The sequence below is a fragment of the Mauremys reevesii genome, unplaced genomic scaffold (genome assembly GCF_016161935.1).
Source record: "Mauremys reevesii isolate NIE-2019 unplaced genomic scaffold, ASM1616193v1 Contig44, whole genome shotgun sequence".
In the NCBI taxonomy this organism is placed as follows: domain Eukaryota; kingdom Metazoa; phylum Chordata; order Testudines; family Geoemydidae; genus Mauremys; species Mauremys reevesii.
In genome coordinates, this window is record NW_024100856.1 from 376682 (window position 1) to 391783 (window position 15102).

Below are 15102 nucleotides of genomic sequence, written 5' to 3' on the forward strand. Positions count from 1 at the left end.
GTGTCGCTGAGTGTCAATGGGGCCAGGAACTGGGGATGCTGAGAGCGAAGAGCCGCTGCAGGAGGGGAACCGTAATGGTGACATTAGACACCTGGAGACTGGATGGAAGCCAGGTAATGGGGCGTCGCTGCCTGGGACCAGGCTGGAGAGAGACCCTGAGGCTGCCCCACGTGGGCCCATGTTCTCAGTGGCAGCAGCCAGTGCCCAGCAACCCCCCATCTGTGGGCAGCAGGGACTGGATCTCCCCAGGGGCTCTCAGGGCACCGATCCCGGCTCACAGCCGCTGCCTGGCGCACACAGCGGTGGCTGTGGGGCTGCGCAGGGGACAGGGCCAGCTCTAGGCACCAGCAAAACAAGCAGGTGCTTTGAGCGGCACATTCCTAGGGGTGGCATTCCAGCGCTGGCCATGCTGCCCCTAGAAATGTGCCCCCGCTGCCCCAGCTCGCCTCTGCCTGCTCCCCTGAGCGAGCCACCACCGCTCCGCTTCCTTTGCGCCTGGCAAGCCTGGCAGAGAGGGGTGAGAAGCTGAGTGGCGACATATTCAGGGGAGCAGGTGGAGCGGAGGTGAGCTTGCAGGGGGGCCGCAGGAAGCAATGGGGAAGGGGAAATGCGGCACGCCCGGGGGGAGGAGGCGGGACCGGGGATTTGGGGAAGGGGTTGGGAAGGGGTGGAGTTAGGGAGGGCACAAAAAAGGGGGAAGCCAAGATTTTTTTTGCTTGGGACCGCAAAAATCCTGGAGCCGGCCCTGATAGGGGCCTTTTGGGGTGGGTGTGTCAGACCTCCTGTGACAGCCCTGGCCCATCCCAGCCTGGTTCCTTCTCCCCCCTTCTGCTGTGTGTGGCCAGTGTGAGACCCCAGTGTGCGCGGACAGGCACACTCAGCAGTGTGGGCCCAGCCAGCGCTCAGCAGGGGGCGGGAGCTTGAGATCCTGCAACCAGAACATGAGGGTCCTTGTCTCTTTTTTTATATTTTATAATTGGAGATATACCAATCTCCTAGAACTGGAAGAGACCTTGAAAGGTCATTGAGTCCAGCCCCCTGCCTTACTAGCAGGACCAATTTTTGCCCCAGATCCCTAAGTGGCCCCCTCCAGGATTGAACTCACAACCCTGGGTTTAGCAGGCCAATGCTCAAACCACTGAGCTATCCCTCCCCTCTGTGCCCCTGAGCTCACCAGACCCCGTGACAGCCTGGCTGGGGTGCCAGGGAGGGCACTGGGCTGAGGGGAAGGAGGGGCTGTTCTGCCAGCCTCATCCTGCCTGAGCCTCTGGGCTCCTCTCCCAGAGCGTCTGACAGGAGCAATCGACAGAACGGGGCATGTTCTAGAACAGCTCCAGCCCTGGTGCCGTAAGTGAGACGTGTCCTCGCGGCCCGGCCTGACGGGTCTTTGTGTTTCAGAACCTCGTCATAACTGCAAGAGACGCACAGTCGCCCTCGCAATTGTGTTCTTAGGTCTCATCATCGCTGTTATTGTCCTGGCAGGTGAGTTCTCAGCCCTCTCTGCCCCCTCTCTGCGCATCCCATTCCCCCTGGAGCCACCACACTCACAGTCTCTTCTCCTGGCCTGTCTGGTTTCTGCCCCTGGGACAGAGGATTCCTGGGGGATGTTCCTCCACGACCCTCCTCCCGCTCCCCCCAGACCTCTGCACCTGGGCACTCTGTGTTGGACGATCTGACTGACATTCGCTCCCCCAAGCCCGTCTCTGAGCACTTAGCGCCCAAGTCACTATTGCCGGGCCCCAGGCACAGTCACTGATACCTGTGCAGAGTGGGGGTGATTGACAGGAGAAGATGCAGGGCAGCAATGATCTGGGCCCTCTGCCTGCAGTGTGTCACCATGAGGTACCAGCCTGGCCTGCCTGCATCCCCGGGTTGTGCCCAGGGCCGGGCTGGCAGGTGCTGGCGTGTCACTGAAATGAGCTGTAGAACGCAGCACAGACACCTCCATTAACGCCGTGTGAAACCCACCAATTAGTGACCTCAGCAGTGCAGGGTCCCGTAGCGCTATTGACTCCCCCGCCTGCACAGACAGCGAGTGCTAGCGCAGAGGGCGGCTGTTCATGGTGAGCGTGAGCCTGGCTGTATCTGCCAATAGTCTGGGGGGTGGGAGGGGCTGTGAGACTGTCAGGGGTGGGATTTATCTACTGCCCTAGGATCTGATCACTGGGCCCTAGGAGGGTTTAGCAGCTGGCAGAGGGGGGCGAAGCCAGGTCTCTCTGCATTAGGAATCCTTCGTGCTGATGTAACATTGATACAGTTGAATTGGTACGAACTGCTAATGTAGATGGGCTGCAATGGTGCAGAAAGGGGCTTGCCCTGGTGCCGCTCACTGCAATAAGTCACCACAGCAGGACATGCTGTTCCAGCACATCTGTGTGAGGGGTTTGCACTGATGTATCTGCCTCCTCATCCTTCCACTGGTGCCAGCTGCCCTGCTACAGATGGGCCGTGAGTCCCAGCTCCCTGCTGGACTGTCCGGCTATTGGAATGGGCAGCACTGGCTCAAACAGCGTAAGATGGGATCTGTGAGGTTGGGGTTCCCCACCCGTGGGTGCAGGGAGCCCCCAGAATGCAGTGGGGTCAGATGGTGGAGCTGGCAACAGTCAGCTCCTTGCTGTGCCCTGTCCCTCCTAGGCAGCACTGGAAGGAGCACACAGGCCTGGCTGGCAGCCTTTCTCCTGGGGGCCTGTGTATTCCCATATTCAGCACTCTGTGTAAGGTGTGAAATGTGACTTTTGCCCCACAGCTGCAGCTGCTCCCTGAAACGAGTGACTCAGATCACACACTGAGCAGGACTATAAAGCATCGTATGCACTGACTGCCCTGCTCTGTTCTGTGTGTGAGCACTAGCATGTACGGCACACAGCACCATGAAATCTCCAGGGACATGGCATGTGACCTGCTTGTTCTTTTATCATCGCTGCCTCAGCTGCTAATGTTCTCCCAAACTTGTGTGTCCCAGCCACAGGGGGAGGCTTTAAAACCAGCTGTGGAGTTACTAGTGCAACATGAGGAGCAAAATAAATGACATGCACAAAAATGGTTGGAGGTGTTTGGGTCAGACTTGTCCCCACCCCAAAAAGGAAACAACACGAGATCCCCCTGAGACTGAGAGCGAGCAGGAGTGACTCTGTTGGGGGGTGCAAATCACTCACTGACACGGTGTTTGGAATGGGTTAGCAACCCCTTCCCCATAGTGACCCTAATAACCCCGCCTCTGGTTATTCACCTACTGCACTGACCTTGCCAATAGCTCCTTGGTGTCAGTTATGGGTGGCCCCGCTGCTGCTGCTCTCTCTGGCACTGAAAGGGTTACACTGCAGGCGGAGCAGCTGGGTACTAGCTGCTGTATTCGGGGGGGAGAAATGTCTGTAGGTGAGAATTGCATCGGGTTGCAATTGGCGGGTCAGTGTAAATGGCCATTTCCTGTGACTGGAGCTCTGGCGCCACCTTGTGGCGTTTCATGTCCCTGACTGAAAGTCACTTCACTTCTCAGTTATTCACCTGCCTTTTATTGCTCTGTTGAACGTCCGACTGTTGCTCTTGTGCCGGGGATGAAATGTTCTGAGCTGTGTTAGTCCTCCCAGGCTGGGAGTGTCACAGGAATCCTTCCTGCCAGGCAAATGTATCACAACAAGTGTCTCCATCGCCCTGTGTCTGGCTGTGCTGGATGGTCCGGGGCAGCAGGTGTTCAGTCTGGTGAAGGGAAGGGAGTTTGTTCCCATCTTCATCTCAACCTGCCTCTCCTGGGGAGCCAAGCGCGGAGCGGGGTGGGGCGAGCGAGCGGCCCAGGCTAGCAGGATTCCTCAGGGTAACAGACCTGACAAACATGACTGAACTCGACCTCTTATCCAGTGTCACTCTTCTTCCTCTTGATAACTGTCCCCTCCCTCTGCAGCTCCCTGCCCAGCCCCTGCTCTAACACTCCCCTGGGCCTGGTTCTCTGCGCTCTGAAGCAGGAGCTGTTTGTCAGCTGCATCCCTAATGAACGAGACAGTGGCCCAGTGAAACCAGGGTCAGATAACCCCCCTCTGGGGCTGGATTCCCAGCATTCCCCTGGCTCCCTCACGCCCTCCCCGCAGCTGCCAGGAGAGTCTCAGAAGCCTGGGGTGCTGGGGCTCATCTCTCCCTGCAGACGGGCAGGTCCCCTCTTACACCATATGTTACTGTCTCATTTCAGTGTTGTTCTCTAAGTGTTCTTCAGCTGCTCTAGGCCCTGCGTGCCCGGACGGCTGGGTCGGGTACCGAGGGAAATGCTACTATTTCTCCGAGACTGAAGGAAACTGGACTAACAGCCAGAGACACTGCTCCTCCCTCAGTGCCTCCCTGGCTGGGATCGACAGTGAGCAGGAAATGGTGAGCGACTCTCACTGCAATGGCCTGGTCTTGGCACATCCGCTGCTGCTGGAGCAGGACCTGGGCTCTACCCCGGTGGGGTGAGGAGCAGCTCTGAGCCCTCTCGTGCTGGGAGGCCAGAGCGAATGGACTTCCAGGCCTGGCTGGATCTGAGGCTCCTCTAGTGTCAGCGTGTGACTGTGGGGATCACCAACTCTCAGGCTACCCAATAGGAGACTGTCCCTCTCTAGGGCTAGGTGGGCTCAGGTGTCTGCTGGGCTGCATGGGTCTGGAAGGGGGGACTGAGACCCAAGCTTGACTTGAAGAGCCAGTGCTCCTGGGTAGGGAAAGGGCAGCCAGCTGAGGGGGGGGAGGGGATCGTCTTAGCCCTGGCCCCTTCTGGCTGAGGTTGGGGTGGGGAGTGCGTCTTCTCTCAGTCTTGGCTCCTCCCAGCATTCCCTATTCCTTATCTCTCCCCAGGGGAGCCCAAGGTAAGATGGGGAGATGTTCACACAGAACCTGGCCTGGCATGGAGAGGTGCAGGGGGCACTTTAGACCCAGCAGCACCCAAGAGCTGCCCCAGCCCAGGGCAGATTGGGGTGAGGGGGAGCTGGGTTTGGGCTGGGAGGGTTAATACTGAATTACCCAGAGCTGGGCAAGAGAGAGGAGAAAATCCCCAGCCAGTCCCTGGAAACTCTCCGAGCCCTTCCATGTACACCTGGGATTCCGCCCCCAGAGCCTGGGGGAACAGCAGGGTCGGGGCTCTGACACCGCCTCTCCCTCTGCTGTTTTTAGGATTTCCTGCAGCGCTATCAAGGCAAACCCGACCACTGGATCGGCCTCCGGAGGGACCAAGGGCAGCCCTGGAAATGGGCCAACGGGACCAAATTCAACAACCTGTGAGTCTTTCTCCCATCTCTGTGCATTCCCTGGAGTTTGGGAGTTCAGGCTGACCCACCAGTCAGTGCTGTGCAAACAGCCAGAGAGCGCTCAGGTTCTTATGTACTCTGTGTATTAGTGATGGGTGGAAGCCAGCATCTCCTCCTGGGAGATTGGCCAAAGCCTTCAGATCTTCTCTGGCTGTACTGAGGCCCTGAATTTGTAACGAGACATCTACATTAAAGGTGCCTGATAGTCACATGTGCTGAGTGCCTGGGGCTGCCATGAGAACAGCAGAGTTGGCCCAGACGATATCCCAAGACTGATTTCAGTGGGATCTGGGTGGGATCAAATAACCAACCCCACGTGAGCCAATAGCAGGTTGAATCCTGGACCTTCAGAAGTAAAAGAACGGCAGAGCAGGTCACGCTGTGAGTGGCACTGTGTGTGAAAGAACGCATAGTCAAGTACAGTGAAAATGAATCCAACTGTATCATAACATTTCTAAGAATAGAAATTTCACACCTGAAGAACAAGAATCTAGCAGTAGGAAAATACTGCTGACCAGGATGGTGACTGATTGTGAAATTCTCAGAGATTAGAGAGGCTACAAAGATAGAAAACCCAATAATAATGGGGGATTTCAGCTATCCTCATATTGTCTGGGTGCACGTCCCCTCTTGATGGGATGCAGAGTTGTAATTTCTAGACACCATCAATGACTGCTGCTTGGAGCAGTTAGTCCTGGAACCCACAAGGGGAGAGACAGTTCTTGATTTAGTCCTCAGTGGCGCACAGGATCTGCTCCAGGTGGTGAATGTAGCTGAACTGCCCGGCAATAGTGACCATAAATTTAACATCCTTGTGGGGGGCGGAATGCCAAAGAAACCCACCACAGTAGCGCTTAACTTCAAAAAAGAGGAACTACACAAAGATTAGAAGCCAGTTAATGGAAAATTGAAAGGAACTGTCACAAGGTGAAATGCCTGCAGACTGCATGGAGACTATTTTAAAATACCATAATAGAGGCTCAAACTAAATGTATACTCCCAATTAAAAAAAGCCAGCATGGCTAAACAGCAGAATAAAAGAGGTGGTTAGAGGCAAAAAAAAATCCTTTAAAAACTATTAGGAAAGGGATAGGTAATAAGACAGAAAATATCATAATACCGCTATATAAATCCATGGCATGCCCACACCATGAATACTGTGCAGTTCTGGTCACCCCATCTCCAAAAAGCTATATTAGAACTATAAATAGTAGAAAGAAGGGCAATGAAAATGATTAGGAGTATGGAACAGCTTCCCTATGAGGAGAGATTAAAAAGACTGTTCAGCTTGGACAACAGACAACTAAGGAGGGATATGATAGTGGTCATACAATCATGACGGGTGTGGAGAAAGTAAATAAGCTAGTGTTGTTTACTCCTTCACACAACACACAAACTAGGGGTCACCCGATGACATTAATGGGCAGCAGGTTTAAATCAAACACAAGGAAGTTTTTTGTCACACAATGCACAGTCAGCCTGTGGCACTTGTTGCCAGGGGATGTTGTGAATGCCAAAAGTATAACTGGGTTCAAACAAGAATTAGATAAATTCACAGAGGATAGGTCTACCAGTTCCTATTAGACAAGATGGTCAGGGATGCGACCCCTTGGGTTGTTCAGGGTTCTCAGAACCCACAGCAGCCGTTACTTAACTGTTTCACTCCAGGCAGTGTGAGGAATAAATCATTGGGAACACCGCAATTCCAACTGATGAAAGATTAATGCAAGTAAGTGGGCTCTATCTAAAACTGCAGTTTGTTAGATTTAAGCCCACAAAGACATAACCAATGGGTTTAGAACATCCCAAATATTTACAGAAAATCTGGAAGAATATGGAGTAATTTACAGAGGTTCTCGGTGGCCAGTTGCTCACCCACCTGGAAGAAAAAGTGTCAGATAAAGTCTCTTAAGAGGGCTTCAGAGGATTGCCGCTCTACAGTACATTAGCTAGCCTTTTATAACTAACGTCTACAAAACACACAGGTCATAGTGACCCCCTACTAAATCAGCACTTTTCCTAACTTTCAATAAACTACTTATCAAGAAATAGTCCTAACAGTCTTAATCATAATAAAACTTCTATATCAGAGGCTCCCAAATTCAAGGTTTTCCGTCCACTTATTTTCTTTGTCTCCGTTGTTGACTTTTTCTCTCCCCTCCTCCCATTCTGATTAGTAGAAAATGCCAGCTAGTTTTGGCCTTGCCTCTAAAAGCCCGTTTTTCAAATTAACCCTTAACTAAGTGATGATGTATTTTATTATTAATTCATGGTGACTGAATGCACATATATGGTTGCAATTAGCTTAATCAATTTCTGGGGCACACACACCCCTCAAATCCAGGGTGTAACATGTTCTGGGTGTCCCTAAACCTCTGACTACCAGAAGCTGGGACTGGGCGACAGGGGATGGATCACTCAGTGTTTGACCTGCTCTGTTCATTCCCTGTAAAGCACCTGTCACTGGCCAGTGTCGGAGGACGGTACACTGGGCTAGATGGATGGTTGGTCTGACCCCATGTGGCCGGTCTTATGTGCTTACAGCAGAATCGCATTTTTAAAAAGAAGCCCTGTGTGGTTGGTGGGAAGCTGGAAAATGTGCCCACAGTGGGCTTAGGAAGCGGGTCAGTTGATGACCTGTTATTTGATCCCAGTCAGATATTGTCATGTGTTCCAGCAAGAATGCCGCGAGGTAGGCAGAGCCTGCAGTCTCTGTGCTGCTGGCAGTTCGCTCCAGCCCTCCCCCCGCAACACAGCCTGGCCTGATGGGCTTTGGCCTCAGAGCTGCTGTAAACTGTCCAGGGAACCCTGCACCCAGCTGTGCGGCGTTACTGCTGCTCCTCACCACGCCGACACTCACCTGGAACCTGCAGCCGGGGAAGTTTGGGTGGGTTGTTCAGATAGGTTGGGCCTGCAGGGGCCCATCCGGGAGGAGAGGAGGGAGAGAGGAGAAGGAGAAGAACTAGGGTTAAAATATCCACCTGGCATAAATGCTTCATGGAGGCCAGTTGATCTTAGAACCTCTCTTGGTCCAGCTGCCCCGCTGCCCCCTTTCTAGCTGCCCCCTTCTGCTGGGGATGGGGCCTGTGGCTGGTGCAGGAGTGGGAATCGTGAGGGGCTGTGAGTGCAGCAGCTCCCTGCACTGTGCGAGTGTCTCCCCCTGTCTGTGACTTACGGGAAGCGCCCAACTACTGCCTGACACCAGCTTTTTCTTTCAGGTTTCCGATAGGAGGAGGAGGTGACTGCGCGTATCTGAATGAGCTGGGTGGGGTCAGCAGCTTGCGATGCACCAGTGAGAGACACTGGATCTGCACCAAACCTGATGCATTTACACAAGCACAGGAGGCTGCCGCGGAAGGGGACTCGTAAGAAGAGTATTGTAGAATTAGTCTTGGAAAAGCCGGACTGATCTCTTTACAATATCACATCTGACCAGTTCCGGAATATCAGGAAATGTTCTGCGCATCACTGGGCAGAACACTGTTGATTCAAGTGAAAACCGGAAAAGCCATTTGCACATCTTGATCTCCTGCCACCTATTTTTTTCTGCCAGTGAAACTGCTCAAATCAGCCTTTCCAACTTACCTCAGCTGGACCAGGGACTCTGCTTAATTGAGGAAAAATCCACAAGTACTGATGCCAGCTTCTGCTTTCACTGTCCTAACATTCCGCCACAGAAACTCTTTACTATAGAAAATTATCTATGGAACTGTCAGGGTTCCCCACCCCACTCTCTGAACTCTGGGGTACAGATGTGGGGATTCACATGAAAGCCCCCCATAGCTTATATTCTACCAGTTTAGGTTAAAACTTCCCCAAGGCACAAATTCCTTTCCTTGTCCTTGGACGGTATCACTGCCACCACCAAGTGATTTATACAAAAATTCAGTGAAGGGTCACTTGGAATCCCTATCCCACCCCCCAAATATCCCCTCAAGCCTCTTCACCCCCTTTTCTGGGGAGGCTTGAGAATCATATACCAACCGATTGCCTTAGCAATGTGAGCACAGACCAGACCCTTTGTCTTCAGGGCACTGAAATCAATCAGGTTCTTAAACGAAGACCTTTATTATAAAGAAAAAAGTAAAAGCCTCGCACCTGCAAAATCAGGATGGAAGATAACTTTACAGGGTAATAAAAAGATTTCAAACACAGAGGATTCCCCTCTGGGCTCAGCTTCACAGTTACAAAAACAGGAATGAAACGACCTCTGTAGCATAGGAAAAATTCACAAGCTAAAACAAGAGAGAACCTAACTCATTTCCTTGCACTATTTACTTACAATTTCTGTGGGTTTAGATAGATTATTTCAGGAGATGTACCTGCTTGGTTTCTCCCTCCAACAAAAGAGAACCATAAACAAATCCTCTCCCCTCTGCTGTCCCCCTCTCCCTCCCCTCCCCATTTGAAAGTATCTTCTTTCCTCCTTGGTCCTTCTGGTCAGGTGCCAACTAGGTTAATTGAACTGCTTAATCCTTTACAGGTAAGGCAATCCAGTATAGCTGCCAAGGAGGGATTTTGCTACTGTATACATAAAGGTTGTTACCCTTTCCTTTATATTTTTGACAGGAAACTTTTTAAAATATTTGTAATTCCCATTCTATGGACTGGACTAGAGCTGAGGGGGATGTGTTCACGCCCTCTTTCCCCCAAGAAATATTTTAATAAGATTTTTTTATGGGTCAGTTTTGGGGTGTTTTGAAAACCCCCTTGATGTTAAAGTTTGCAGGCTTACACCACCAATTTCTGGTTTTTGTTGCCAGACCTTGCTTTGGATAAAAGCTTGAATGTTTAAACTGGTTTTAATTTTCCATTTAGTTTTAAGAGCGCTGCACCTGCCAAGGGAGTAGAACCCATTACACTCCTTGTGGGACACCTAGTGTCTGGTTTGTAGGAGTAAGAGGAGAAATGTCTGTTCTCTCCCTTCCTGGAGCCAAGTGGGTTGGAAGAGGACAGGGAGTGAGTAGGTGTGACATTGGCAGACCAGGTGCCAGCTCATGCCAAAGTCCCCATGTCTCAATGGGACCCTGAGAAATACCCAGCCGGGGTCAGGCTGGCTCACCTGTGTGTTAAAATAGATACTAGAATTATAAGAATGTGCTTAGCTTTTATTGAATGCTTGTGCGCTGCTGCAGCATTAATCTCATTTCTTCTGACATCCGTATCCCACATTGTAAGGTGATATTGGAGTGTTTGTGTTGGGAGCCTCTGACTGTGTAAGTCTCCAGAGAGGAGAGTGAATTAAGGCATTAAGGAATGTGAAGTGCTGATCTCCAACAGCTCAGAGCACAAGGGAGGAGGTGGGATAGATTCAGTTCCTTCGTGTATCTCGGTGCTGCTTGGACTCTGGGGGGCAAGGTTTTCTTGGCACAAGCAAGAGATCCCCAGCTGCTTAGCCTGGGTTAGCCCTAACGGGCACATAGAGCTTATTGTAAACCAGTGATACTCAGACTGTGGCTCATGAACCGCAAGTGACTCTTTAATGTAGCAGATGATATTAAAACACTGATTTAATTATTAAGCAATTTAAATTATTTACCAATCAAGACTTTTTTACTATGTTATTAGCTGTTAAGTTATCAAATTGCACTATGATATTTGCTGTGAAAATGTATATACAAACTAAATATTTCCCCTGCCCTTCTGTTTAAAGAAGGGTAGTACTATTGTAAATAAACAATGGATTCACATGACTGTGGCTCTTTTGGGTAGTGTTGATCACTAATTTGGCTCCTGAACCACTGAGCTCTGAGTATCACTGCTACAGACGCTTCTCTTACCTTTTTTTAAACTTAAGATTGTAGCTTAGTTGTGTGTATATATTCACCTGCTTTAGCCTTGTAAATAACTCTTTATTTTCTTATTATATTACATTGTATTAAAAAAATTGGCTACACGCGCTGTCTTTGGTGGGACTGGGAGTAAGCGGAATACTGTTGTGATTCTGAGTGTGAGACCATCTAGCTCACAAAGGCAGGCTCACCTGGGTTGCGAGACAGATCGGACTAGCCAAGGGGACTGCATGGTTAGGCTGTTACGGTGCCTGAGGAGTTTACACTGGATGTTTGGTTAGTGAAATCGGAGTCTAGAATTCTCAACCAATTGGGGGTTGTGTCTGGTTCCCAGCAGTCTGCCCTGAGGTTGGCATGTGCACTCTCAAGACACCGCAGACAGCTGGATAGCAGGGCCTTGGCTTCAGTTCCTCTGCTTACAGGACAGGAACTGAGCCTGCCCAGAGAGGGAGTTTGGGGGCAGGTGTATGTGACCCAGGGACCCATGGGTGCCAACTGGCAGGCGGCACAGAGGGTTTTACAGGGATCCCCTGGGGCTGATCTCTGCATCAGTAGATCTCAACCTTTCCAGACGACTGTGCCTCTTTCAGGAGTCTGATTTGTCTTGTGTACCCCCAAGTTTCACCTCACTTTAAAATGACTCGCTTACAAAATCAGACCTAAAAATACAGAAGTGTCACAGCACATTAGTGCTGAAAAATGGCTGACTTTCTCATTTTTTACCATGTAATAAAATAAATGAATGGAAATATAAATATTGTATTTCCATTTCAGCGTATAGTGTATATAGAGAAGTATAAACAAGTCACTGTCTGAAATTTTAGCTTGTACTGACTTCACTAGTGCTTTTTATGTAGCCTGTTGTAAAACTAGGCAAACTCTAGATGAGCTGAGGTACCCCCGGGAAGATCTCCACGTACCCCCAGGGGTACATGTACCCCTGGCTGAGAACCACTTGTCTACATAATAGTTCACCAAATGGGGCATGTGAGGTCTGTACCAAGAGCCAGTAGCCCAATGGTCACCATAATCACTGCGAGACGTCTGTACAGATACTATGTAAGCAGCCCTGTATCTAGACTGACAATGATGTCCCGAAGGTCTTGGAGTTAAGGCAGGTCACAGGAGGTGATATACCCAGTGGTGAGCTGCAGCCGGTTCCCACCGGTTAGCAGGAACCGGTTGTTAAATTTAGAAGCCCCGTTTAGAACCGGTTGTCCCGCCAGGGACAACTGATTCGAAAAGGGCTTTTAAATTTAACAAAAGCTCTAGCAGCTCCCTGCCCTTCCCCCGGCCCCAGCTCACCTCACTCTGCCTCTGCCTCCTCTTCTGAACGCTCCTCCGGCTTCTCCTCCCGCTCCCCGGCTTCCCATGAATCAGCTGTTCGCACGGGAAGCCTGGGAGGGCTGAGAAGGAAGCAGTGGCTTCCCGCGGGGGGCGGCGGCGCTGCGCCGCCCGGCGAGGTTGTGGCCGGACCCAGGGGCTGGGTGGCACAGCTCCTGCCCGGCCTGACCTCGGCCGGGCAGCGGTGCGGCTCCTGCCCGGTCCCGGGTCCATCCCGACCTTGGCGGCGCGGTGCGGCTCCTGCCGGTCCCGGGTCCATCCCCGACCTTGGCGGCGCGGTGCGGCTCCTGCCCGGTCCCCGGGTCCAGCCCCGACCTTAGCGGCGCGGGGCCGCTCCTGCCCGGTCCCGGGTCCATCCCGACCTTGGCGGCGCGGCTCCTGCCCGATCCCGGCTCCATCCCGACCTTGGCGGCGCGGCGCGGCTCCTGCCCGGTCCCGGGTCCATCCCGACCTTGGCGGCGCGGCGCGGCTCCTGCCCGGTCCCCGGGTCCATCCCCGACCTTGGCGGCGCGGCGCGGCTCCTGCCCGGTCCCCGGGTCCATCCCTGACCTTGGCGGCGCAGTGCAGTGCGGCTCCTGCCTGGCCCCCAGGTCCAGCCGCGAACTCGGCTGGGCAGCTCAGGTCCCAGCCCCAGCCCAGCCCAGACCCCACCTCCAGGCAGCACAGTAAGGGAGCAGGGAGCGGGTATTGGATAGAGGGCAGGGAGTTGTGGGGGTGGATTAGTGTCAGAGCGGTCAGAGGGCTGGGAACGGGGATTGAACGGGGGCAAGGGTCCCGGGGGGGCAGTCAGGAAGGAGCAGGGGTTGGATGGGGCGGTGGGGGGCAGTCAGGGTAGGGATTCCAGGGACAGTCAGGGGACAGAGAGAAGGGGTGGTTGGATGGGGTAGGGGTCCCAGGGTGCCATCAGGAATGAGAGAAGGGGTTGGATGGGGACAGTCAGGGGACAGGGAAGGGGGGTGGATAGGGCAGGGGTCCCTGGGGGGGGGCTGTCAAGGAACATGGGGGGTTGGATGGGGCAGGAGTCCCTGGGGGGGCATGACCCCTTCATGGGGTGAGGAGGAGGGAACTAGTTGTTAATATTTTGGCAGCTCATCACTGGATATACCTCAGATGTTCCTTTCAGACAGGTGGTAACTGAGGTTACCTCCCTGTCTAGCCAGCTGTGTATTGTGTGCCTGATGCTGGATGCCTATTTGCGCACTGAGCCAGGTGCAAAATGAGAGATTGCAAAATCCACGAAAGAGGAAATCTACAGGAAGAAACAGGAAGAAACTAACAGCAGGGGTGTGTGTGTCTCCATCTGTCCTGTTTAAGCGTAAAGACAATGGATTGGTTTGGTCTGTCCTGATGTGCAGAGATGCTGGATCCTTCCCCTCAGAGACAAACTGACAGTACACAGGTCTCATGAAAGAAGGGTCACGGTCTGCCTGGCTGAAAGCACTGCAAGGATTTTGGGTGAGCAGGACTTGGTTAGACAGGAGAATATCTTTTTTTAAATAAGTCTAGGCTCTAAACACATTACGATTTTATTTGATATGTAACCATTTGTTTCCATCACTTCTAATTGAATCTTGGCTTGATTAAACTGATGTGTGATTTCACTATGAACAGACATCAGTGCTGTGTGTTAAGTGGAGCAGTGATCTGAGGTGGAGCTAGTAAGCTGGGAGAGGAGGGTTACTGTTCCTTTGGAAATGGCAGATCTGTGAATACTGCCAGTGACCAGGGGACAGACGCACCAGGGGGATGCTCAGAGGGCTTGAGGGCAGAGTGGGCCTATTGCTGACTGCAGGCCCAGCAGCAAATGCGTGTGGCCAGTGGAGTTGGGGAGCTGACCCCTGGCAGGCACAGACGAGGCTCCCTCAGGCAAAGGGCAGGAGGTGGTGAGTTGCTTCCCAGCCCTGGGTACCCCGGGAAGCAGCCCAGGGAGTAACTTACTGCAGGTTTGGGGCAGTTATAAATTACACTCCAGAGCCCCAGCCCAGTGAGGGGAGGGACTGTGACTGCGAGGGGCACCTGAGTCCCAGCGTCTCCCGGGGTTCTGCTCTGCCCCCATGAGTAGGGCTCTACCAAATTCATGACCATGGAAAAACACATCATGGACTGGGAAATTGGTCTCCCCTGTAATATCTGGCTATTGGTTTTGTTTCATCTTTTGCAGTATTGCCGCTTTTACTTGTGCGCTGCCTTCAGAGCTGGGGGTCCGAAGAGCGGTGGCTGCTGGCCTGGTGCCCAGCTCTGAAGGCAGCACTGCTGCCAGCAACAGCACGGAAGTGAGGGTGGCATGTATGGGGGTAGGGCCAACCTTGTGGGTGATGTGGGCAACTGCCCAGGACACTGGTCAGGTGGGAAACTCCCTCTCCCCCACAGCAAGCCCAAGGCCCCTTTAAGCTCCGAGCACTGGACCTGGAACCGGGGAGGGGTGAGGCGAGGGGAGCCCCAGCTGGGGGCTCCTACCAGGCTCCGGGCTCCAGCTGCTAGTCCCAGCCATGCTGAGGAGGGACAGGACTTCCTTTTCCCCTGCACAGGCCGGTCCCAGGGCCAGGTCAGAACCACTTCTGGGAACCTCCCCCAGCTGCAGAAAGCTCTGCAGCTTCTGGCTGGGAGCCCAGCTGTGCAGTGCTGCCACCAGCAGAGAAATAAGGGTGGCAATGCCGTGACCCCCTACAATAGCCTTGAGACCCCCCCCCCATGCCCCTCTT

At 52.8% G+C, this 15102-nt stretch overlaps 1 protein-coding gene across 1 annotated transcript; it reads left to right on the forward strand.

Moving 5' to 3' along the window:
• Positions 1-16: 16 nt before the first annotated feature.
• On the forward strand, positions 17-9140 carry LOC120394245 (C-type lectin domain family 2 member D-like). The gene is made up of 5 exons (XM_039518482.1): positions 17-113; positions 1399-1482; positions 4181-4356; positions 5131-5234; positions 8483-9140. The coding sequence occupies exons 1-5, from the start codon at positions 17-19 to the stop codon at positions 8631-8633; spliced, it is 612 nt and encodes a 203-aa protein (XP_039374416.1). The 3' UTR covers positions 8634-9140.
• Positions 9141-15102: the final 5962 nt, after the last annotated feature.